The sequence below is a fragment of the Malaclemys terrapin genome, chromosome 1 (genome assembly GCF_027887155.1).
Source record: "Malaclemys terrapin pileata isolate rMalTer1 chromosome 1, rMalTer1.hap1, whole genome shotgun sequence".
In the NCBI taxonomy this organism is placed as follows: domain Eukaryota; kingdom Metazoa; phylum Chordata; order Testudines; family Emydidae; genus Malaclemys; species Malaclemys terrapin.
Window position 1 is genome coordinate 326,081,724 of NC_071505.1, and position 25,612 is coordinate 326,107,335.

At 42.9% G+C, this 25,612-nt stretch overlaps 1 protein-coding gene across 1 annotated transcript in view; it reads left to right on the plus strand.

Annotated features, from left to right (window-relative positions):
* The first annotated feature begins 4,968 nt into the window (after positions 1 to 4,968).
* SLC36A4 (solute carrier family 36 member 4) overlaps positions 4,969 to 25,612 on the plus strand; it is a 248,956-nt gene continuing 228,312 nt past the window's right edge. Inside the window, exon 1 of the mRNA XM_054015665.1 lies at positions 4,969 to 5,041. Coding sequence (XP_053871640.1) covers positions 5,014 to 5,041 — 28 coding nt within the window. The 5' untranslated portion in view covers positions 4,969 to 5,013. The remainder of the gene's footprint in view (positions 5,042 to 25,612) is intronic.

A 25,612-nucleotide genomic window follows, 5' to 3' on the forward strand; every position in this document is an offset into this window, starting at 1 on the left:
CTCTAGTCTTAGGTTCAAAGTACAGCAAACAAGGATAAACACTCTAGTAAAAGATACATTTACAAGCTGAGAAAACAAAGTAAAACTAAGACGCCTTGCCTGGCTATTTACTTACAAGTTTGAAATAGGAGAGACTTGTTTAGAAAGATGTGGAGAACCTGGATTGATGTCTGGTCCCTCTCAGTCCCAAGAGCGAACGAACTCCCAAACAAAGAGCACAAACAAAAGCCTTCCTTCCTCCCCCCCCGCCCAGATTTGAAAGTATCTTGTCCCCTTATTGGTCCTTTGGGTCAGATGCCAGCCAGGTTACCTGAGCTTCTTAACCCTTTACAGGGAAAAGGATTTTGGAGTCTCTGGCCAGGAGGGATTCTATAGTACTGTACACAGGACAGCTGTTACCCTTCCCTTTATAGTTATGACAGTTAGCAACAAGAAGAAGGTCAGAGAAAGTGTGGGACCCTTACTGAATGGGGGAGGCAACCTAGTGACGGATGATGTGGAAAAAGCTGAAGTACTCAATGCTTTTTTTTTTTTTTTTTTTTCCCCTCGGTCTTCACAGACAAGGTCAGCTCCCAGACTGCTGCACTGGGCAACACAGCATGGGGAGTACGTGAGCAGCCACTGGTGAAAGAACAGGTTAAGGACTATTTAGAAAAGCTGAACATACACAAGTCCATGGGTCCAGATCTAATGCACCCAAGGGTGCTGAGGGAGTTGGCTGATGTGACTGCAGAGCCATTGGCCATTATCCTTGAAAATTCGTGGCAATTGGGGGAGGTTCTGGACGATTGGAAAAAGGCAAATATAGTGCCCATATTTTACAGACCAGTCAGCCTCACTTCAGTCCCTGGCAAAATCATGGAGCAGGTCCTCAAGGAATTCATTTTGAAGCACTCAGAGGAGAGGAAGGTGATCAGGAACAGTCAACATGGATTCACCAAGGGCAAATCATGCCTCACCAACCTGATTGCCTTCTAGGATGAGATAACTGGCTCTGTGGATATGGGGAAAGTAGTGGATGTGTTCTATCTTGACTTTAGCAAGGCTTTTGTTACGGTCTCCCACAGTATTCTTGACAGCAAGTTAAAGAAGTATGGATTGGATGAATGGACTATAAGGTGAATAGAAAGCTGGCTAAATCGTCGGGCTCAACGGGTAGTGATCAATGGTTCGATGTCTAGCTGGCAGCCGGTATCAAGCGGAGTGCCCCAGGGCCGGTTTTGTTCAACAACTTTATTAATTATCTGGATGATGGGATTAATTGCGCCCTCAGCAAGTTCGCAGATGACACTAAGCTGGGGGGAGAGGTAGATATGCTGGAGGGTAGGGATAGGGTCCAGAGCGACCTAGACAAATTGGAGGATTGGGCCAAAAGAAATCTGATGAGGTTCAACAAGGACAAGTGCAGAGTTCTGCACTTAGGAAGGAAGAATTCCATGCATCGTTACAGGCTGGGGACCGACTGGCTAAGCGGTAGTTCTGCAGAAAAGGACCTGGGGATTACAGTGGACGAGAAGCTGGATATGAGTCAGTAGTATGCCCTTCTTGCCAAGAAGGCCAATAGCATATTGGGCTGTATTAGTAGAAGCATTGCCAGCAGATCGAGGGAAGTGATTATTCCCCTCTATTCTGCACTGGTGAGGCCACACCTGGAGTACTGTGTCCAGTTTTGGTCCCCCCACTACAGAAGGGATGTGGACAAATTGGAGAGAGTCCAGCGGAGGGCAACAAAAATGATTAGGGGGCTGGAGCACATGACTTACGAGGAGAGGCTGAGGGAACTGGGTTATTTAGTCTGCAGAAGAAAAGAGTGAGGGGGGATTTGATAGCAGCCTTCAATTACCTGAAGCGGGGTTCCAAAGAGGATGGAGCTAAGCTGTTCTCAGTGGTGGCAGATGACAGAACAAGGAGTAATGGTCTCAAGTTGCAGTGGGGGAGGTCTAGATTGGATATTAGGAAACACTATTTCACTAGGAGGGTGGTGAAGCACTGGAATGGATTACCTAGGGAGGTGGTGGAATCTCTAGCCTTAGAGGTTTTTAAGACCCGGCTTGACCAAGCCTTGGCTGGGATGATTTAGTTGGTGTTGGTCCTGTTTTGAGCAGGGGATTGGATTAGATGACCTCCTGAGGTCTCTTCCAACCCTAATATTGTATGATTCTATGAACACAGGCCATAGAACTTCCCCAAAATAATTCCTACAGCACTTATCTTCAGAGTAAATTATAGGGTGCTGAAAATCAGAGTGATTAGAGATCTATGCAATATGGGTACTGAATGTCCTGAAATTCTTGTTTCCCTAGCTGGGATTGCAGAGTTTGAGAAAACATTTGATATCCCTTATCTACTTTGGAAATTTCCAGTTACTCCCTGCCACCCTGACATCTTCTCCTCCTCCTTTCTTTAAAGCTTTGGAAACCACAATTGTTAATTATTATGTGACAATGATAGGAAACACTGCTTTCTTCTAACTGTAACAAGAAACTTAAGGATTATCCCCTAAAGCCATTCTTCTGTATACTGCTTCGGAAAATTTTCAGGCAGAAACATTACAGTGAAGTTCCTTCTTGTCTTGATTGTGGCTATGTATTTAAAGAAACAGCACACTTGCGTCCAAGCCTATTGCTCCTATACAACTTCACAACACATTGTCTCTGTGAAATCCATAAAAAATAGAAAAGAATTCATAGGAATTGAATAATTTAAAAAGAAACAGTATATATAATGTTAATTCCATAGTTTCATAGAGTTAAAGGCCAGAAGGGACCATTAGATCATCTAGTTTAAGCTTCTGTATATATTGAGTCATTAAATTTCACTCAGCTACCCCTATTTTAAGTTCAAACACATTAGTTAGACTAAAGCATTTCATCTTCAGGATAATAAACTGTGCCACAAGAGATCAAAGTGCTCTTTTCATGTTCAAAATCCTGATCCATCATTAATATAAACTTATGGGAGGGTTGTGAGCATAAGTATTACTTCCAATTTATAGATGGGGAAACCAACTTGGAAAGGCTAAAGTTAAATGACTTTCTTAAACCCAAACAGCAAGTTGGTGGTAGAAATGGAATTATTACACCTCAAGAGTTCCTGGCTCCCATCTCTGTGCTCATGTCTCAAATTCATACTGTCCTTGCCACAGAGCTTACAAACCAGGGATCTGAGTGAAGGATGAACCCTAATGTAGAGCCCTACTGATTTTAGCGGGATTGTGTGTGGGTGCGAACAAAGGGCCCACCTGAGTTCAACACATGTAAGAATTGAGGCCTAGGTGTCAGTTAGAACTGAAAAGATGGATAAATAGACAAGCAGGGACTTGAGAAAATAAGGATAATAAATCAAAGAGAGTTTAGCATAAAAACAGATGCTTCCACCCCATCACTTAATAACCACTAATACAAACATGAGTCCTGCCCGTATTGCCAACTTCTGTGATATTTCATGTGTTTCTTCAAGCCTTCACTCGAGGAGTCATGTGATTATGGAAGATTATCATGTTTCATTTTAAACCAAGTTTCTAGCCATTATAGTTGAGGTGAATCTTGAAAATGTGAACCCTAAAGAATGAAAAAAAAAAGTGTCAATAATTTGTTTCCCCTAGCACCCCAAAAAAGGGATGGCCTAAAAATTCTCAGGTTTGAAAATCTCAGGATATGTGGGGAGGCTTGAATCATTTTCTAATGCTTCCAGTTGGTAATACTGCATTCCTGTTCCTCTAACTTGGCTTTAAAAACTTAATACAACATTCTGATTTGATTACAGGTTTTGGAATAGGAGAAGTGGAAGTGGTGGTAGGGGTCCAAAGGCAACCTTGGCGGGACCAGAGGCGATGCGTGGGAGAAACATGCCCCCCAGATTTCTTCCAGAATTTATATGCTCTATCCTGAACCCCACTGTATACTACCAGAACCTTTAAATTATGCCCTCTTCCCATCAACAGTTATGTGTTGTCTCTGGAGCAGAGTTGTTAGTAAAATTAGGGATATTTGACCAGAGAATCATAGAATTATAGGACTGGAAGGGATCTTGAGAGGTCATCTAGTCCAGACCCCTGCAAACATAGCAGGACTACGTATTATTTAGAAAGCAGATTATTAATTAAAAGGAATTGATATCTATAGCAAGACTGAGCCTGGGATGATAAGCCAAATCACGTGACTATGACTTATGATTTTATATAGAGACATGGTGGGTGAAGTAATATCTTTCACTGAACGAACTTCTGTTTGTGGAAGGTACAAGCTTTTGAGCTACACAGAGGTCTTCAGATCTGGGGAAGGCAGCAGCATTTGAGCTAAATAAAAGTTGGAACAGATTAAGCAGAAGGGCTAACACATATTGGTCACTTGAAAGTAAGTGGGGGTCGGACTACTATGCATAAAGGGTTTAAAGTGGTAGGCAGCAAAGCGTTACAAATTATTGTAATGAGCCACAACACTTGTTAAGTCTTTGATTGTTGGTGTCTAGCAGGGTTATTTGTCTTCCCTAGACCCCCAACTGCCAGAATCAGGCTATCTATACCCTAAGAAGTTTAGCTTTCATTTTTAACAAAATAAGTTTCTAGCCCTCACTCGTTGTTGGAAAAACTTGACAATGAGCCCCCCTATATGTTCCAGCACTACAGGGCAAGTAAAAAGACCCAAGATGCCATATTATAAAATCCTATGATTTTTCAGAGCCTGATGCAAAATTGTTGAATGCTTGAGGTTGGTGCTATTGCTCTGCGGCCGGAGTTGGGCTGAAGGGGAGTTAATTAGAGGCAGGCGCATGCAGCACAAATGGGCCACAGAGCAGCCATGGAATATGCCCCTGGCTCTACTGCAAGGCGCATCCCTAAAGAGCTCTGGCCTCCGGAGGACTAACGCCTTCCTCCTCCCCTCCCGGGGCGTCTTCTCTATCCAGTCCGCGCGTTTCTATGGTGTGCTGAAGGGTCAGGGAGCGCATGCGCACTGCCTCCTTGTGCCGGCCGGCTCCACATTGAGGAAGGGCGAGCAGAGGGACCATTGAAAGATGGAAGCGGCGGCTAGAGAAGAGCTAGGTACAGCGTGCTCCGTTGGCTGGGGATGGCGGTGAAGCTGAGGCGGGGAGGGATGGGCAGCGGCTTGCTGTGTGGCGGGGGTAGAGGGCACAAGGGGGCTGAGGAGATTTGACCCCCCCCGCACTTGGGGAGAATGGTTTGCTCCGCCGGGAACGCATCAGCAGGACGGGATAAACCATCCCACGGGGCGGGGGGGGGGGAGAGAAGGGTTGAACCACTGCAACCCCTTCCTCTTAATAACTCTTGCGGCTTCTCAGTCCCGCCTCAGCCTCCCCAGCGGCTTCCCCGTGCTGGGGTTGAGCCCGGGCCTCCCGCGGGGGGCGGGCGTCTCCTGCCCGGGGCCCTGTCACTGATCCGGGAGGCCCGCGCTGGCAGGGCGAAGGGCGCGGGTGCCGCGGCAGCGGGAGCCCCCTGTTGTGTGGCCCGGGCCGCTCTGCGCGCCAGCTGCTCTGTGTGACGGGGGGAGGTGAGGGGTGAGGCTGGCTGGGTTGGTGCGGGTGCTCGGGGAGCTGCGCCCAGGGGGGAAGAGTGACCCACTGCCCGCGGGGGACCCTGAGCCGCAGGCTGAGGAGTGCGCCCAGGTCTCGTGGCAGGCGGTGGGGAGGTTGGGAAATCGAGCACGGCACAGAACTGCTGTAACTTCAACTCCCGAGTCTGGGTAACACTTCTGCCTGTAAAGCGAGGTGGTTCGGTGGCTTCTGCTCATTGTGACATCTGCTGCCTCCACAGCCTGCTAAAGCTTTTGGCTGAAGTTTTCAAACTTAAATGTCTAAAGCAAGGCATCTAAATCCATGATTAGGCACCTAAAACTTGACTTTGAGAGGTGTGACTAGTCAGCACCTTTCAATATCAGGTCACTAAACTCATTTAAGCAGCTAATTTTTGACACTGAAATGTGAAAATGTCCAAAAGCATTAATTCACTATGAGTGATTTGTTGTAAATCACAAAACTGGGGGAGCCCCCCACCCCATATACCTGGCTCTTAAAATATAATAATCTGAGGAAGGTTAAAATGGACTGATGTTTTTGTTCTTAGATGTCATGTGAAAAACACAAACTAAAGCAATGCATGAGTGCGATTCTTTAAAACTAATCTCAGTTTATGGTTAAATAACCAGAACAAAAGCCTTTTACTTTTTCAGATACTGAATATTGGCATCTAAGGTATTCTGGAGGAACTCTCTCCATTATGATGAATAGGACTCCCACAATAAAACACTTTCAATAGCAAAAGGTGGCATCTTTTACATATAACAGTTTTACTGATGCATAGCTTTAGGATCCTTACAGGTATCATTCTTTCTTTGCCTCTACCTTCCAAAACTATGTCATTAGATTTCTCTCTCCCTGATTATATTATTTTCATTTATACTTGCAAAAATAGTATTTTCTTTGATCTTGGATTTGGCACCATTGGAGAGAAAAAAAAGAAAACTTCTTTTTAGGAATAAAAATTTCTGCTTGAAAATAGTGACCATAATATAATAACATTTAACATTCCTGTGCTGGGAAGAACACCTCAACAGCCCAACACTCTGGCATTTAATTTCAGAAAGGGGAATTATGCAAAAATGAGATTAGTTAAACAGAAATTAAAAGGTACAGTGACTAGAGTGAAATCCCTGCAAGCTGCATGGACACTTTTCAAAGACACCATAATAGAGGTCCAACTTAAATGTATACCCCAAATTAAAAAACACAGTAAAAGAACTAAAAAAGAGGAACCGTAGTTTAACAACCGTGTAAAAGAAGCAGTGAGAGATAAAAAGGCATCTTTTAAAAAGTGGAAGTCAAATTCTAGTGAGGTATATAGAAAGGAGCATAAACACTGCCAAATTAAGTGTAAAAATGTAATAAGAAAAGCCAAAGAGGAGTTTGAAGAATGGCTAGCCAAAAACAAAAGGTAATAACAAAATGTTTTTTAAGTACTTCAGAAGCAGGATGCCTGCTAAACAACCAGTAAAGCCCTTGGACAATTGAGATACAAAAGGAGCACTTAAAGACGATAAAGTCATTGGGGAGAAACTAAATGAGTTCTTTGCTTCAGTTTTCACAGCTGAGGATGTTAGGGAGATTCCCAAACCTGAGCTGTCCTTTGTAGGTGACAAATCTGAGGAATTGTCACAGATTGAAGTGTCACTAGAGGAGGTTTTGGAATTAATTGATAAACTTAACATTAACAAGTCACCGGGACCAGATGGCATTCACCCAAGAGTTCTGAAAGCACTCAAATATGAAATTGCGGGACTATTAACTATGGTTTGTAACCTGTCCTTTAAATCAGCTTCTGTACCCAATGTTTGGAAGATAGCTAATGTAACACCAATATTTAAAAAGGGCTCTAGAGGTGATCCTGGCAATTATAGACCGGTAAGTTGAACGTCAGTACCGGGCAAATTAGTTGAAACAATAGTAAAAAATAAAATTGTCAGACACATAGAAGAACATAAATTGTTGGGCAAAAGTCAACATGGTGTCTGTAAAGGGAAATCATGTCTTACTAATCTATTAGAGTTCTTTGAAGGGGTCAACAAACATGTGGACAAGGGGGATCCAGTGGACATAGTGTACTTAGATTTCCAGAAAGCCTTTGACTAGGTCCCTCACCAAAGGCTCTCACGTAAATTAAGTTGTCATGGGATAAAAGGGAAGATCCTTTCATGGACTGAGAACTGGTTAAAAGACAGGGAACAAAAGGTAGGAATAAATGGTAAATTTTCAGAATGGAGAGGGGTAAATATGGTGTTTCTCAAGGGTCAGTCCTCGGACCAATCCTATTTAACTTATTCATAAATGATCTGGGGATAAGGGTAAACAGTGAGGTGGCAAAGTTTGCAGATGATACTAAACTGCTCAAGATAGTTAAGACCAAAGCAGACTGTGAAGAACTTCAAAAAGATCTCACAAAACTAAGTGATTGGGCAACAAAATGGCAGATGAAATTTAATGTGGATAAATGTAAAGTAATGCACATTGGAAAAAAATAACCCCAACTATACATACAATATGATGGGAGGCTAATTTAGCTACAGCTAATCAGGAAAGAGATCTCGGAGTCATCGTGGATAGTTCTCTGAAGACGTCCATGCAGTGTGCAGCGGCAGTCAAAAAAACAAACAGGATGTTAGGAATCATTAAAAAGGGGTTAGAGAATAAGACGGAGAATATCTTATTGCCCTTATATAAATCTATGGTACGCCCACATCTTGAATACTGCATAAAGATGTGGTCTCCTCATCTCAGGAAAGATATACTGGCATTAGAAAAGGTTCAGAGAAGGGCAACTAAAATGATTAGGGGTTTGGAACGGGTCCCATATGAGGAGAGATTAAAGAGGCTAGGACTTTTCAGCTTGAACAAGAGACTAAAGGGGGATATGATAGAGGTATATAAAATCATGAGTGGTGCGGAGAAAGTGAATAAGGAAAAGTTATTTACTTTGTTCCCATAATATAAGAACTAGGGGCCACCAAATGAAATTAATGGGCAGCAGGTTTAAAACAAATAAAAGGAAGTTCTTCTTCACATAGTGCACAGTCAGCCTGTGGAACTCCTTGCCTGAGGAGGTTGTGAAGGCTAGGACTATAACAGGGTTTAAAAGAGAACTAGATAAATCCATGGTGTTTACGTCTACTAATGGCTATTAGCCAGGATGGGTAAGGAATGGTATCCCTAGCATCTGTTTGTCAAAGAGGGAACATGGATGGTAGGAGAGAGATCACTTGATCATTACCTGTTAGGTCACTCCCTCTGGGGCACCTGGCATTGGCCACTGTCAGTAGACAGGTTTCAGAGTAGCAGCCGTGTTAGTATACTGGGCTGGAGAAACCTTTGTTCTGACCCCGTATGGCCATTCTTATGTTATACAGTGCTTCTCTTTTAGGCTTAAGTTCCTTACTATCTGTATTCATCTTCTGTTACACCTGTTCTTGAAATTATGAAGTGTAATTCATCAGTCTCTGCCAGACCCTTTTGCAAAAGGAATTCTGCAGAGGGATAGGCATTTTCTTACTTTAAAATGGGAATCTGATTGTTGCTTTTACAAACTATACATACTCAGGCACAATGTGGTGTCAGTTGGCATTAATGGCCAGAAAGGCTCCTATTGACTCTTCTGGGCTTTAGATCAAATGCACTTGGCTTCTCTTCAAGTCCCTTATAGTGGATCTCCAGAACTAACCTTTGATCCTAGGCATTTTTACTCTCCGGTAACTCTCTTGATTTGACATTTGTCTCATCTATGCTGTCTCACCGTTTGAAGCCTCGAAGAAGCTTTATGTGCTTATAGCAACACATTGTTTCCACTTCACTCAGGTATTTGAGTAAATACCCGGTTACAGTACCATTTGATATACTGCAGAGTATCATGGCATGAAGGCAATGGAGTTAACTGATGTCATAAAAGTTGGTATGTCATAAGTTAAACTGGAAGTTCATGTCCTTTGTGTGTAGGTTTAAAAGATATTATATATATATACTGGCTTACAACTTGTGTACGTATGTGTGCCCACGTCTTTATGTGAAATATTTGTGTGCCTGCATTATTTATCTGTAACTCTACTCAGCTAAGCTAAAATTCTATGTTTTGTTAGCAGATCTCTACTTTTAAAGCATCAATCTTAAAGGGGCATGTAGTCAAAAATTCAGAGAGAGCTCCTAATAATTTTAAATGAAATGAAGAATAGTTCTTACTAGACTTAGTGATAGCCAATCTTACAAACATTTCTCTTCAAACTTCAGTATAAACAGAGAAGAGCAATAGAAATTTAGACATGTTATATGACTGTAGCAGACAAGCAAGTCACAAGCTATGATTTACTTGGATGTAATACTATTACATATCTTCAGGCATAGCTTTTATTAAATTTAGCTCTATATAGAGCTGTTACACTCTTCCTTTGCAACCTGAACTGTAAACAAATTCAGCAAGTCTGCCTTGTGCTTTTGGTTAATTTGCCTAACCAGTTGGATGACATGCCTCCAGGTATGTTGAGTAACATGGGAAAGATAGGCCCAGAACTGAGGGTTTTATGCAGCTTTATAATAAGATGTACGTTGGAAGATTGAAGGGATGTATGGGTTTTAGTCTATTTCCTGTATAAAGATGGGTGAAAGAGAAGAAGTGTAGAAATCTCCAAAGCAAAGAAAACAGACCCTCAAACACATAATACATTAATAGAAAATGTGTAGGGTTTTAGGAACACGTGACTTTGAGTGGACATTGTGACATTGTAACAAACTAGTTGCCTCCAAGCTACAACTGTGAAGTCCTGTCATTGTACATCCTGTCTGCTTGGTATTTCATGGTAATAGCAGGAATAGATTTCAAGCTCCTGCTCTCTCTGCTAAAGGAGAATCTCTCTTTTATCTGTCAACAGTACAAGAGGTATGATATGCAACTGAGAAGTTCTGATTTTATTCAGTAGAGACAAGTAGAACATAGTAGCATCTTTTCTTTTCCATAGGATATTGGTTTTGCATAGATATGTGAACCCAGATCCATGATGATAACTTGGTTGTTGTAATAGTATTAGTTTAGTTGCTCTAAAATCTAATGGATAGTGCGAAAGAGCACAGAGCATGATTAAAAAATTGTGTGATTGGATATGAATTATTGTTCAAAAATAGGAAAATGGAGGAAATACTTATCATATAATGGACATAGTGTCCAGTGTTGACAGCAGCCAAGAGGATCTGGGGGTGGGGGAAGGAAAAACAGCTCCTTTTTCTTCCATCCAAATGTATCAGACACCTACTCTATGTAGAGGTTGATACAAAGCCACCAGGCAGGTCAGAGGTGCAAAATCCCTGGAAGAAATCCTTTGTTCTCCTTTCCCTGCAGTTGAAGGTGGCAACAGGGCTGGCGTTGTACCTGGACGTTGGTGGCAAAGCTCCCCCAACTTGTCTTTCCTATCTATCACTGGCTAGCAGCTTTAAGCATCTGTCTTGTAGGTGTAAGCACAATTTTCAAGCCCTGAAATAAAGCTTACCTAAATTGTGGTTTGACTTACTGGAATTCTGGAGAGAGATTGATTGTATTAATTGTAAATGAATTCACATCCCTGGTAATAATGGCTAATAAATGCATTGCTGAGTTAGTTATTTATTACATTTAATTTCAAACAGGAATCAGATATCCTGTAGCACATAGTAAATTTGGGGGGATTATTTGGCTTTTTTGGTGGGTAAAGACACTTGGCCATTTACTTAGGTGCTTTTGAAAATCGCACTAGGTATCTATGTGTACCTTCAAAAATCTGCCTCTTAGTGATAATATCACCATTTGCAAGTGTTGTAGTAATTCAGAAAGACTTGGCTTGGTCTAGAGGACTACAGAAGTTGAGATAAAGGACATACATTTATGTAAAATCACGATTTTAATGTGTGTTTGTGGTGAAATACTTCTTAAAAGAACAATAAAATCCTGACTCTGAACGGCTACTTAGTTTAACAATGAAAATGTCTTTGCTTTTGCTAATCCTTTGATATGTGACAGTTAGTGTTTGTAAGCAAAACTGAGTACTTCCTGATTTATGGTCTGATCAGATAGAATTGCCAACAATAATTATTCTCAGAGCACAACTTATTTTCTGTAAATATCTGTTCTTAGTAATTCTGTATGTTACTAAATCATGCTTAATCTGAAATGCAGGGCAGGGTACTGTACAAATGTGTTTTTTTTTCCAAGAAAAAAGAGGAAGGATAACCTGGAAGTCAGGTCATTACATTAGCAATCGATTTTTTTTTTTAAGTCATGCTTAAAAATAGGCATCTTAATTGACTGGACAGCTCAAGATTTAGCATTCTGGGAAGTGCAATTACCAATGCTTGGTGATAAAACAGATTACACTTTGTTACAGCAATTTTTAAACATTGAAGAATTTTCCTTTTTATCAAAAAAGTTAAAGCATATGTATCATTAGGGTAATTTAGAGTTGATGTAATTCCTTTTTTACTACCTGTTCTGACAGGGGAAAGTGGGCCTTGGTTTGACAGCTTTCCCCTCCCCACCCCCCTTTTATCTCCAGCAGTTCAGGAGTGATCATTTTTATTTTTAAATTAAGTGAAGGTGAGTTTGATGTGCATTGTGGGATGATCTGTTAGCCCTGGCTACAGCTAACCAAACCCCCAAGGCTCTGCCAATGCACCTAAAGCATGTCTAGCAGCACCCCTGCTGAGAGTGCCTTCCATGGTCACTTTATGGTGTTTATCAGTAATAATCTAGGCTTGAAGCCTGCAAGTGTGTAAACAACTTGATATATATGATCATAAGAATGGCTGTACTGGGTCAGACCAATGGTCCATCTAGCCCAGTGTCCTGTCTTCTGACAGTGGTCAATACCAAATGCTTTAGAGGGAATGAACAGAAAAGGGCTATTATCATGTGATCCATCCCCTGTCATCCTGTCCCAGCATCTGGCAGTCAGAGGCTTAGGGACACAGCCATCTTGGCTAATAGCGTTTGATGGACCTATCCTCCATGAACTAATTAATTCTTTTTTGAACCAAGTTATACTTTGGCCTTCACCCATCCCCTGGCAACGAGGTCTACAGGTTTACTGTGCATTGTATGAAGAAGTATTTCCTTATGATTTGTTTCAAATGTGCTGCCTGTTAATTTCGTTAGGTGACTCCTGGTTCTTGTGTTATCTGAAGGGGTAAATAACACTTACTTTCTCCACACCAGTCATGTTTTAATAAATCTCCTATCATATCCCTCTGAGTCATCTCTTTTCCAAGCTAACAGTCCCAGTCTTTTAAATCTCTCATATGGAAACTGTTCCGTACCTTTAATAATTTTTGTTGCCGTTCTCTGTACCTTTTCCAATTCTAATTTATCTTTTTTGAGATGGGATGACCAGAACTGAAGTGTGTATTGAAGGTGTGGGTGTACCATGGATTTATATAGTGTCATTATGATGATACTGTCTTATTATCTATCCATTTCCTAATGGTTCCTAACTTTCTTTTAGCTTTTTTGACTGCTGCTGCACATTGAGCTCATGTTTTCAGAGACCTCTCCATAATGACTCCCAAGATCTCTTTCTTGAATGGTAACAGCAAATTTTAAACCATTTTGTATGTATAGTTGGGATTATATTTTCCAATGTGCATTACTTTGTATTGGGGTTACTTGCCAGCATAAAGTAACTCACATGTATAATGTTTGCTGGATTGCAGACATACTTTGCAGTTACATAACACTCCTGAAGATCGCAGTGTACTTTACAGGGGTTGGATTTTCGCCGCTTTTATAGATTAGGAAGTGTAACAGGGCCCTTTGCCTCTGCTCCACAAACTGCTCAGAGTCCCTTCTGCTGGTCAAACACCTTATGCAGTTTATTTACAATGAGGGGTCCCACCATCATACTATATACAGCTCTGCTCCAACAGTCCAAGGGAGCCCCCAGCTCCTGCACCAATCAGGGAAGAGCAACCTCTATCCACCATCTGCTGCCTGCTTTCCCCCCTTTCTACTTCCTTCCTGTACCTGTTTGTACCCTCTGCCTAATAGCTTAATTAGCCTTCCAGCTCTCCTCCACCCACAAATTAGGCCCAACTCCGTTTAACCAGCACCATTCTGAATTGTTTGCTCGAAGCTCCTGTTACCAGAGTGCTGGATCAGCTGTTCTTGTCTAGCACTTTGTCACAGGGAGACTTTTAAGGGGTGCATACTTAGTCAACGGTCAGTACAGTTAAAGAATGCACTTTGCCTCATACCTACCCTCCCATACTCCAACTGTAACTTTTGTTTGTTTACACTTTTGAAATCCCCCATCCAGTGCACTAGACCCTGTATTTAAAAAAAAAAAAAAATCCCAAACAAAACACTCCTTAGTTTAAAAGATCATAAATTGACCCTCCATCCCATAACACACGATTCCTCTTGCAGTCAGCTCTACTCCCCAATCATTATCCTTCTCCAGGCCCTGGAAAAGCTTGAGAAAAATGGATATGTCTTGCAGCATGCCCTGAAAGTCATCAAATCCAGCTCTAGTAGACCAAGGAAGTAAATTTCAGAGCTGAGGAACACGTTACTGACAATGCCCTGCCTCTACCTCCCTTCTCTTAAAATCAGGGAGTTGTCAGCTGTAGTACTTGTGCTAACTGTAACTCCTGAAGTATCATGGAGAGAGAAGCGTGATATTCTGGTATGCAGACCCAAATGTATTTTGTAGGTCAAAATACATTGCTACAACCCAAACCTGATAAACTGCCCTGGCTCCATCATTCCAAATGGACCTGGACCAGATTTAAAGGCCGAAGTTGTACTAGCTACTGGATGAATAGGAGGTGTGATGGCAACAGGAGTCACCTTGAGGATTAACAGTTGGCTAGGGCGGAGGCTGAGTGGGAGCGGTTGGATTGCTTTAGGACAATACTATACTTCAGGAGAACCAGTGATATATGTGGGTGCCACACTGATTGGCTAAATGCTGATTGGTGTGTTTATTTTGGCTACTGTATTTAGATCTATTCAGAGCAAAAATATGCACATGAATCAGATTATTCAATTAGAACTGGACCTACGGGCTACTGATGTGAACATAGGAATGGGTAGCAGGAATTCTAAATTCTAATCCCAATTCTCTGAATAATTTCTTGGGATTAGGTAAACGGGTCTTCTCTGCCTCAGTTTCCCCAGTATCTGTCTTTCAGGGATGTTTGAAGAGAATGCTAGGCACTACTATCATGGTTACAGATGACTTATTAAATAAAACATCACTCTATGTGGATTTTTTTTTTTATGGACAGACAATAGGTGTTCTGAAGTATAGCACTTCCTTTTCAGAGATTATAGTCTGTAAGAATCTGTATCACACAACACTCGCATGTTTTTCATCCAGTTCATCCTCAAGTCATACTTGATCCAGAGTTTGTTTCTTTGAATGCTAATTTTCATGCCCTGGGTTTTCGCAGTACCTCCTCTGATCAGTGAATGGATGGCATGGTTTAAATTTTAGGACTTTGGTCTGTACCCATATATACAGAGTCTCTTTGGAGCCTCATTATGAATCATAGACGTAAAACCCATACAATTTTACTTTAGTGGTATATAAAAATATCAGTATAATGAAACTGATTATGATGGGGTGGACAGGCCCCAGGCTGGCAACGAGTGGGTTAATGAGAGCCTGTGAACCCAACTGGCCCGCAGCACTGCACTACACTTTAAGGCATGGAGAGGGGGAGTTAAAAGTAGGAGATTTAGCCCAGTTCTGGGCTGACCAAGAGCAAGAGCAGAGCTCTGCTTTTCTTGTTGGGAGAGAAGCCTGCTTGCAGCCCTGAGACTGAACTAGTTTAGTGGTGGCTTATCTGGCTGGTAGAAGGAACAGCCAGGCTCTGAGGGATTGGTAGAGGCATGGCACATTTGGAGACAAGCCCTGAGTGGAAGCGTGGGGTCCCACCAAAAGTTCGTTGGATCACCCTGTTTTGAGAAGGTGTGTGCGTGCGTTCGTGTTCCTGATTTCTCTGGACCATAACTCCCTGAAAAGGGAGAGACTGAAGTGTGCCTTGGCCAGAGGACAAAAACATTGCGATCTTAGGTTGCTGTCTCTGGGAGGTCCATCAGTGGATACCTGCAGCTGGGTGAATTGTTCCCTGTTGGGCCAAAGGGGATGCTGCAGAGGAAACCTGGTCACACTGATATTCTATTAATAGTCCTGAGATGGGATCATGTTGTACTGGTTGCTGCAAGCACACCCCGTCCTGTTTTTAAGGGTTACTGTGTGGGTGTGAGACAATACACTTATTCTCTTTGCTGGACAGAAAATCCCAGGCATGATAACTCCAATTGGACATGAGTCTGGATTGGTCCTGGCTGAGGAATTCCTTTTACGTTGTGAGCAGCTGTGCTAAAAGGCCCTGTGTGCGTTCATGCGCACACAGAAAAATCTCTGGTACAGATCTACTGTGGATCTGTCATGTAAACAGAGTGCAGGTGTTTATACCATTATCCGTTTTCTGGACTGTTTCATTTTTTTTTACCATCTTCATCATAAATATTTTTATATAGTAATCCATTTAAATTCTTTGCTTTTACCTGAATTAGAGTTTCTGGTTCCCAGTCATTTGCTCAGACTCGCAGATCACACCTCCATTTGTAATCCAGTAATTAGATTAATGAAAATGCTGCTTTGCTGGCAAAGTAGGGCCAGACTGCACAATGGTAGAAAAGGGTGAAATCACCTACTGTTCTCTAATTACAGTATGGCCTCTGCTATTGCTATACCAGTGGTGGAAAATTACAGTTCTTATACTGGTTTTCCCACTGTGGGTTCAGTCAAAGACAGCTCATGTCCAAGTCCACCTGAACATTATGAGGCTCTTTATTTAAAACCCTTGCGGACTCTCTGGCTTGCATCTGGGTAAATTTCTAGTGCAGGGCAGAGGACTGGAAGCAGGTTATCATGTCAGACAGAAGCTGTTGATAATAGGCCTCGAGCTTGGAAGTTGGAATTGTTTCTGGTATTCTTGGCTGTGCTTCTTGCCTTCTTCCTTTAAGGCAAACAGGACTTGTGCACATAATAGGAATAAAATAGACTTGAAGGAATATTATGAGGTTGTGCATCTGATCAGGATCTCTAACGTTCCCGTTTATTGTAATAGTTTGGTAGACAGACAGAAGAATATTGCTGGAAGGTCACAAAATCACAAGTTGTGATATAAATAATTACTCTACAAACAGATGTGTGCTTAACAAACACAAAGTTGTTAGGTCCAGTCTAATGGAGCTCTAAAAACGTGTATAATGGAGGTTACATAAAGACTCCCCTTTTCTCTTTCTTTCCCTGAGTTTGGATAAGCCTATCTTCAGTGGGTCAGTAAGGTAGATTCCCAGATTGTCTCTTTCTCTGCCTGAGCTAGCAGGTAAACATCTCCTTTGGGAGCTGCTTTTTTTTTTTTTTTTTTTTGGTCTAAGGAGGTTCTGTGAAGGATTATCAGCCTGTGACTGCGTGATTGTATCTTTAGGAAACGCTTGCAGTCTTTTTCTTTTAGCTGTCTTGGAAAGAAGGCTTCTTGAGGAATTTCAAACAGGGTTTCCTGCACCACATTGGGTTCTGAAGCCTTCATCCCACAATGTATGCCATAGGCTGGCTTGCAATGAAATGACTTATGAGAAGTTGACTTGAAGTGCATTAAAGGCAGAACCTTGCTAATTCAGTGCTGGAAATGCACACATCTAACTTGCACGTGCACAAGTTGTCTCTTCTCATGTCTCACGGGAATGGAATAGTTGCTGCTGAAGTGAGGTTCTGTGTTACTAATGGTACATCTACACTGTAGCCTGTGCTTGAACACGGACACAAGTGTAACCCCCCTTGCATCTACACTGCAATTGCGCTAACCCAGGACTTGAACCCAGGGTCCCAGGACTTTGTAGGGCTGCAGGTCCGAGCACGAGGTAAGCCAGGACCCAGAGTGTGAGCCCTGTTGCTTTGCAGTGTGGATGCAGCCCTGTATGATTCGGGTCCTGGTAGTCTGATGGAAGTATTCCACAATTCCATGGGATGACTTCCTTAGTCCTCTTTATCCCAACAATCTCTAATCCATTCTACTGAAAATGGAAGCCACCCTTCCCCCCTCCCCCCCTGCGAATGGCAGCAGCTCAGGTCAGCATTTAACCCATTCTTTTCTGATCACTGATCTGCAATCACACTATCAGAGAGCTTCCTGGGTTTGCAGTGGAGAGTGAACTGATCACATTTTTTGCAAAATGAGCTGCTTCATAGTCACGGGATCACAGCAAAATGTTAGTGAATCTCTGGTGCAAAGCCAGGAAAACTCCAGACTTCAGCAAAAACACAAGGAATGACCATGTGAGCCAGCAGCTAGCTAAAAAGCTGGCAGCTCTGCAGATTTTCTGGGCAGGTGATTGGTACAGGGAGCATATTAAGAGGCTGAACAGAGAATACTGGAAGACCAGGGACAAGAAATGCACCTCAAGCAATCTGCCAGCAACATGCCCATTGTGAGATAACTTTCATCGGGTTCTGGCCCATGTACCCAGCATGAAGCCAACTGTGCTTCATGACAGCCTGGTCAGCTGGGACGGTGCCCTGTGGGTCCCTGACTCCATCATGGAGACTGCTGGGAGCCAGCTGCAGGTTCCTAGTGAGGAGCAAGAAGTGACTCTTTTTTTCAGTGAAACCAGTCCCAGAGCAGGCTGTGGATCAGGATCAACAGCGCATTCTCGGTCCCTACTTGGAAGAGCTGTTGGATTTCCCCACCCCACCCCAAGGAATAGCCCGCTGCGGAGTCTGCAGCAAACCTGGTGGAGACAGAAGCCTTCCCAGAGTCCGGTAAGTGTGTGACTCACATTTACAGTTTATTATTATAGTAATGGGAGGGTGTGACAGGGCCCCTGGGGTGCAACGTGGACTGTGGGACTGCTGAGCCCTCTGTCCCAACAGCCTGGGCTGGCCCTCACGCTGTGATGCTGATGTCAAGTTACAAGCCTCTGGCAGGTACTGCACTTAGCCATGCACAGGCAGGGACATATTCAGCTGAGTTATGTGAATGATCTCCCAACCACTCATGAACAAACAGTGGAGCGGCTCCAGCCAGTTCCCCCCAGCTCCCCAGTCTTGCACCCCAGAACTGTACCATCTTGCACTGGTCAGAAGCCTGGCCAGTTTAAGTTAATTATCCAGTTCGACACACCCTCAATAGCCGTTGTAAACTGAACTGAGATTTCTCAAGCACTTCAACCAAAACACATTGTTTTAAGTAAAATATAAAACAGATTTATTAACTACAGAAAGATAGATTTTAAGCGATTATAAGTAGCAGGCATAGGGATCAGAGTTGGTTACTTAAGAAAGAAAAATAAATTTGCAGTCTTAGTTCTACAAACTAAACAAGATTTGAATCAAGCAGTGTCTCACCCTGACAGATGGTACAAGCAGGTTACAGATCCTCAATACATAGACTGGATTCCCTTTTCTAACCTGGGACCACCCTTCCCCAGTCCAAAGTTTTTATCCTCCAGTTGTTCTTCCAGATGTTGAGTTGAGGGGGAAGGGAGGCCCAGTCTGTGTATTGAGGAACTGTAACCTGCTTGTACTGTCTGTCAGGGTGAGAAAAGCTGTTTAATTTGACACTTGCTGAAAGATTAGGATTTAGAATGTGTGTTTACTTTTTTACTTTCTTAAGGTAACCATCTGACTGATATGCCTACCACTTGTAATAACTTAAAATCTATCTTCCTATAGTTAATAAACTTGTTTTATATTTTACCTAAAACAGTGTGTTTTGGTTGAAGTGCCTGGGAAACGTCAGCCTAGTTCACAAAGGCTAGTGTGTGTCCATTCCACATTGAGGGAGTGACGAACTAGATAATGAACTTACACTGGCCAGGCTTCTGACCAGTGTAAGAAGGTACAGTTCTGGGGTGCAAGACTGGGGAGCTGGGGGGATTTGGCTGGAGCCGCTCCATTGTTGGTTCATGAGTGGCTGGGAGATCATTCACGTAACTCAGCTGAATGTGTTCCTGCCTGTGGATGGCTAAGCGCAGTACCTGCCACAGGGCTTGTAACTTGACATCAGCATCACAGCGTGAGGGCCAGTCCAGGTTGTTGGGACAGAAGGCTCAGCAGTCCCACAGTCCAGGTTGCACCCCGCGGACTCTGTCACAGCTATTTCTGCTCTAAGAAGCAATGCAAAAACGAGAAGCGCTGGCTACCCGTGTGTGGCCACTAATGATGGATTGTATCACAACGCTTTGGCATCCAACTCTATCACCCACACCACGTAGAGTTCAAAATGGTGACTTGGAATTTAAACATTCATAAACAACTGTAAAGGTTATTTGAACTGTTAAGTCACAAATGTTTACTAGGGTCATTCTTGTTTTCCTTTCAGTAATAAGAAATTTGCCACTGTGTACTCACTCCTCCTGGTTCTATGGAGCTGCCTGTAAACAGTGAACTGAGTGTGTGTGTTTGTGTGTTTGGGAAACTGTATTCTATTTCCAAATCTAGTCCATTTCAGTTAGAGATAATCCATGCAGTTTGCAGACCACAAAATAATTTCTGCAAAGAATGAGTGGGGCATCAGTTTCCTCCCCCAGAACGTCAGATGTGGGGTGGCAGAAAGCTGCAGATTTCAGTGTGTTTGCATGCAGGAATAACAGGGTAAATCCTGTGTGAGCTAATGCAGCATCATGTTAATTCCCTCATGGATTCTGACCCAGTCCTGGCTGCTGATTGCTGTAAACTTTTCCTGAAGCAGGAACTCCAGATAGTTCATCACATTGCAGGGAAGGGTGTATCTTCCAGGCCCCCAGTATAGCTGACTAGTCCATGCCACTCACAAATATGCTGTTTGGTTACTATATGTTTGAATACTTCAATTGCATACACTGCAGGTTTCCTTCCAGCAGTTGAAATAATAATAATAACTACAAGAATAGCTATGACTTCCAAAATGTGAAAGGTCACACTGTCATTTCAGGCCTATCAGGATTCAATTCAGACTGGGGGGAGGGGAGAAGGCTTTGTCATCTCTGCCATGCAACCTTGGGTGCCTTACAATGCCTTGCTCAATTAGTTCCCATCTGGGCCATTCACAAACAGCCTTCCAGCATGCAAGCCCCACCTTGAGTGTGTGTGTGTAACTGCAGCCTGTCAGTTACACCCTGGTTCTCACCAGCCTTGATTAAACTGCAGGGTGACCACAACACACCCCAGTCCTGGATTTTCCCCCACAAAAGTATGACCTGTACTACCCTGCCCTCTCCTGGACAGTACAAATAGATAAAGTCCATTATTCCTTTAATGGAATAATATAAAAGTTTATTACCTTAAATAGTTACACAGACACTTCAACTTAAACACACTGGATTAGATAACACAGTAAAACAAGTATATTAACTAAAAAGAGATATGTTAAGTGAGTACAAGTAATGAGGCATAAAAAGGTCAGAAATAGCGACAAGAATAATAAACATAATGCTTACTAGTGTCTAACTTAAACTATATTAAATTCAAACAAAATTTCTCACCTCATGCTTCCAGCAAAGTTACTGACCGAACTCTTCAGCTCAGGACTGCCCCACCCCTCCCGAACATCCAATGGCTGTTGCCTTTTGTGTTCTCAGATGCAGAGAATGTGATGGGCTGGGGAAGAGGGGTCCAGAGGGGTGTTTGTCCCTTCTTTTTATTGTTTCAGTTCCCCTCTTGAAAAAGATTCCAGCTGGGAACTAGGAGACAGTTGTGTAGAAGGATGTTCCCTACTGTTTTTTTCCACCTGTTTGCGCTTCCTTTGTTTTCCCTTCCTGCTTGATGACTCTGTTTACTGTTTAGATGCAAATTATGACAAACATAGACTCCTTTGTTCAAGACAGGCCTATTTGACCAGTTTGGTGGTATGTGAGTTTTGGAACTTGCACTCTCAACATCATACAGGGGAATCTTAAACTTCACATACAGTGTTGCCACACATTTTATCAGGACAATATTCACCATCAAATTTTGCATTTTCAGATGATACCTTTCAAGGCATTCCTTGTACAAAGATTATTACAATAATATATGGTGTGTGAATACAAGGTGTATTCCATCACAGACAGAAAAGGCCTTTTTGCAGCAATGGCATTAAATTTCAATTAGTTATGAAATTTTTATGAAACAGAAAAAGGTTATAATTTAAATTTTCCATTTTCTCTTCCCTTCTGTAACTGCAATTAACCAGGCTGTGTCCAGAGACAGTATGAGGACTGAATCATCCCCTTCACAAAGTATTAGTTCAGTTTAAAAAAGTTACATTTATGTCCTTGAGAGTCCATAATAATTAATTCTGTGCTCCTCCACTGAGTGAGTTTAGACAATAACCATCTGTTTCTGGTCCTATTTCAGGATTCTCCACCTATACTGCCTGCTGTTCTTCAGGAACTCGACCCCTGGCCTAACATGCCTTCGCTGACTGTTTCAAAGGAAGTGTTTCCACAATGAAGTTATAGTTGATGCTCTTGAGAGGGCAGACCAGGAGGTCCTGTATCAGAAGAAAAGGGACAAAAGACCTGCAGCAATGGCATGTTGACAGACAGGAGGAAAGTCTGAGGCTCACCACCTAGGTGCGGGACAGGGTTTCAGTGGGGGAGCTGGCACTTGCAAAGGAGTTTCTGTTCCAGGAACTGTGGCTAAGGGAGGAGGACAGAGAGAACTGTTTCGGCAACTGCTGTCCATAATGGCTGCAAGAGTACCATCTCCTGCTGCCTCCCAATACCACAACGTGATCACCCGGCAATGTATCCTCAATCCAGCAGTAGCTTCAACAACTCCATGTTGGGGCAGCCCATGCATTCAAGACTCATGAAGGGCTGGACAGGGGAACTAAATCCCATGTATCCTTCCTTCCTCCTTCAACCCCATTCTGGTAGACCTTTCTCCCCGTCACCCCCTCCCCCCCCGTGCTCTCAAATGAGGGGAAAACATGTAAAGATGGGTGTGCCACTATGCCCCATATTCTTCATAGAAATATGCTTATGATATGCATATGGCATAACTAGTATGTTTTATGCAAGATGGGTCATGTGAGGAATCATTGTAAACTTATCATTTACTGAATATGATTATCCTATCTGTATGTATGTATCATTTCTGTATCTGAAATTGGGCATATGGACTATGTATCAGTTATAAAAGTGATTGCACTGGGGGAACACCCACCAGACACAATGCAGTCAGTCTGGCTGGTTAGTTAATGGGCCATTAGGGAGGACAATAGGACTTTGAAGATGCTAATCTCCCACCTTACCCAGAAGCTTACCTGGGATGCTGCTTTGACACTGCAGTGTCATGTGATCATGTCACCGGGTACTGGACACCATCTTGGACTGCTAGTATTTTTCCACGAGTAGGGGGTGGGGATCAAACTGGGAAAAAAGGATTCCCGCCATATGTAACTCCTATTTAAGGCTGGGGTGTGAGTTAATCAGGGTTGGATTCACTGAATTCCTGCCCAAGATGACTGCTAAAAACACCTAAGACTGAACTGGGGAAGAACTGGACCTAAGCTACAAGGTGTCTGGTCTGTGAAAGGAATATCTGGAATTCTAAGCTGCAAGCAAAAGAAGTTTGTCTTCAAGAATCTCTGCAACCTGCTTAAAACAACATTTAGGGTGAGGAATTACTACTCATAGCCAGTTTCTTTAGTGTATTAAGCTTAGTTTGTGTTTGCTTTATTTGCTCAGTAATCTACTTTGATCTGTTTGCTATCCCTTATAATCACTTAAAATCTGTTCTTTGTAGTTAATAAACTTACTGGTTTATAGAAAACAAAAATGTATGCAATTCATAACTGGGGAGCAAAAATCTGTGCATATCTTCCTCCACATTGAGGGATGGAGCGATTTTCATGAGCTTATGCTGTATGGATTTCTGTCAGCGCAAGCCCATACAATTTTGGGTTTACACCCCAGATGGGGTGTGCACTTGAGTGCTGGGCAATCCCCGAGCTGAGTCTTCTTACACAGAGTTGATCTCCATGTCTGTGTCCCTTTGCAGCTTGGTGTGGCCCTACCTGTGTGTGTTCTAGAGGAGGCTTGAGGGTTCCCCAGAGTAACAGTGGGGACAGCAGCACCATTTAAGATCGTTGTGGTGGGAATAGTGTCCAAGTCTGTCCATGAATGTAGATTCCTGTGTGACGAAACACTGAGGTATTGTGAACTTTTCCAATACAGCTCAAGGTGACTTTCATAAATTTTCCTCTGTGGTCCACTAGTGCTGGTGTAACAATGGAGTAATACCCTTCATGGTTTCTGAACTTGTGCTCCTTGAGGAGGGCAAAACTGTGAGCGTACAGCTCCCAGCACGGGTCCTGACACAGTTAAGCAAACCCATTCTCTTAAAGCCAGCAATTACCTCAGGAATATGTTTAATGCCTGCCACCGTGGGGTAAACCACATGCCTGATTGGCTCAGATACCTCTGCCACCGCTTAACCCGCAGTCGACTTTCCAACCCCACCAGTGCCAGTGGACCCGTAGCATTCTGGAGTAGCCAGCTTCCAGATGGTTATGGCAACCCACTTCTGGACCAGCAAGGGTGACCTCAGTTGTGTCTCTTTACACTGAAGGGTGGGGGCAAGCTGCTCACAAGCTCCAGAAATGTGGCTTTCTTCAACTGCAAAATTTCTGACTCCATTGTTAGTCATCTCGGGTATGCATGACAATGCGATTCCCTGGTCTGCGCTTGCAGTCCTGCACCAGAAGCTGCAGTCTATGTAGGGGGCGATGCCATTTATACTGAGCGGCATCTGCCAGTGTGAGTCTGTGATGCCAAGATACTCCTCATGCAGCTGCATCAGGTACCTTTGGTGGGACAGAAAATGTGGCTGAAATGTCCACTAGTGCCGTGCGGATGCTCTGCCAGTTGGCTGACAAAGCAGTGAAAGCACAAGCAAGAGAACTTCGTTAAAAGGTGCCTTCTCCGGTTGCTTGGAGCGCACAGACCAAAATGGCTGTTCAGCAGGCTGTGTTTGGTGGGCTGTTCAAACTTCCTGTAATGTGCTGGGTGGGCAGTGAAGTTTTCCCATAATGCATAACTGTCTAGGATTAGCGCAGTCACATTTCGAGGGGTTGCTAAAAACTCTGGTATATGATTATTTGACTCAGGTCTGCGTGCTTTAGTATGGATGCCAGAGCCCCAGGTTTGAGCACAGGTTAGAAAAGTATTAATATGGGGTTAAAAAACAACTTAGATGCTCAAGCCCAGGGTTCCCTAACACAGGTTAGCTGACTCGAGTCCCACTAACCCTGGGCTTACATTGCAGGGTAGATGTACCCTAAAACTTACTGTAATTTTTTATGGTATAGGGAGCATTTCCTGGTACATTAAGAACATAAGAGTGGCCATACCGGGTCAGACCAAAAGTCAATCTAGCCCAGTATCCTGTCTTCTGACAGTGGCCAAGGCCAGGTGCCCCAGAAGGAATGAACAGAACAGGTAATCGTCAAGTGATCCATCCCCTGTCACTCATTCCCAGCCTCTGACAAACAGAGGCTAGGGACACCATCCCTGCCCACCCTGGCTAACAGCCATTGATGGACCTATCCTCCATGAACTTATCTAGTTCTTTTTTTAACCTTGTTATAGTCTTGGCCTTCACAGCATCCTCTAGCAAAGAGTTCCACAGACTGACTGTGTAAGAAAATACTTCCTTTTGCTTGTTTTAAAACTGCTGACTATTAATTTCATTTGGTGACCCTTAGCTCTTGTGTTAGGAGGAGTAAATAACACTTCCTTATTTACTTTCTCTACACCAGTCATGCTATTATAGACCTCTATCATATCCCGCTTCGGCATCTCTTTTCTAAGCTGAAAAGTCCAAATCTTATTAATCTCTCGTTCCATACCCCTAATCATTTTTGTTGCCATTAAGGCACTACTTTATAAATAACAAGGAGTCTGGTGGCACCTAAAGTACAATTTTTAAAACAAACTCCTTTTAGAATGTATTGTTCTTGCTTGTTTAAATGATTGTTAATCGTAATAATTCACAATATTCAGTAACTCTGGAAACCCAAGTCAGGGTGAACAAGTGAGGTTCCACTGAGTTAACAAAAG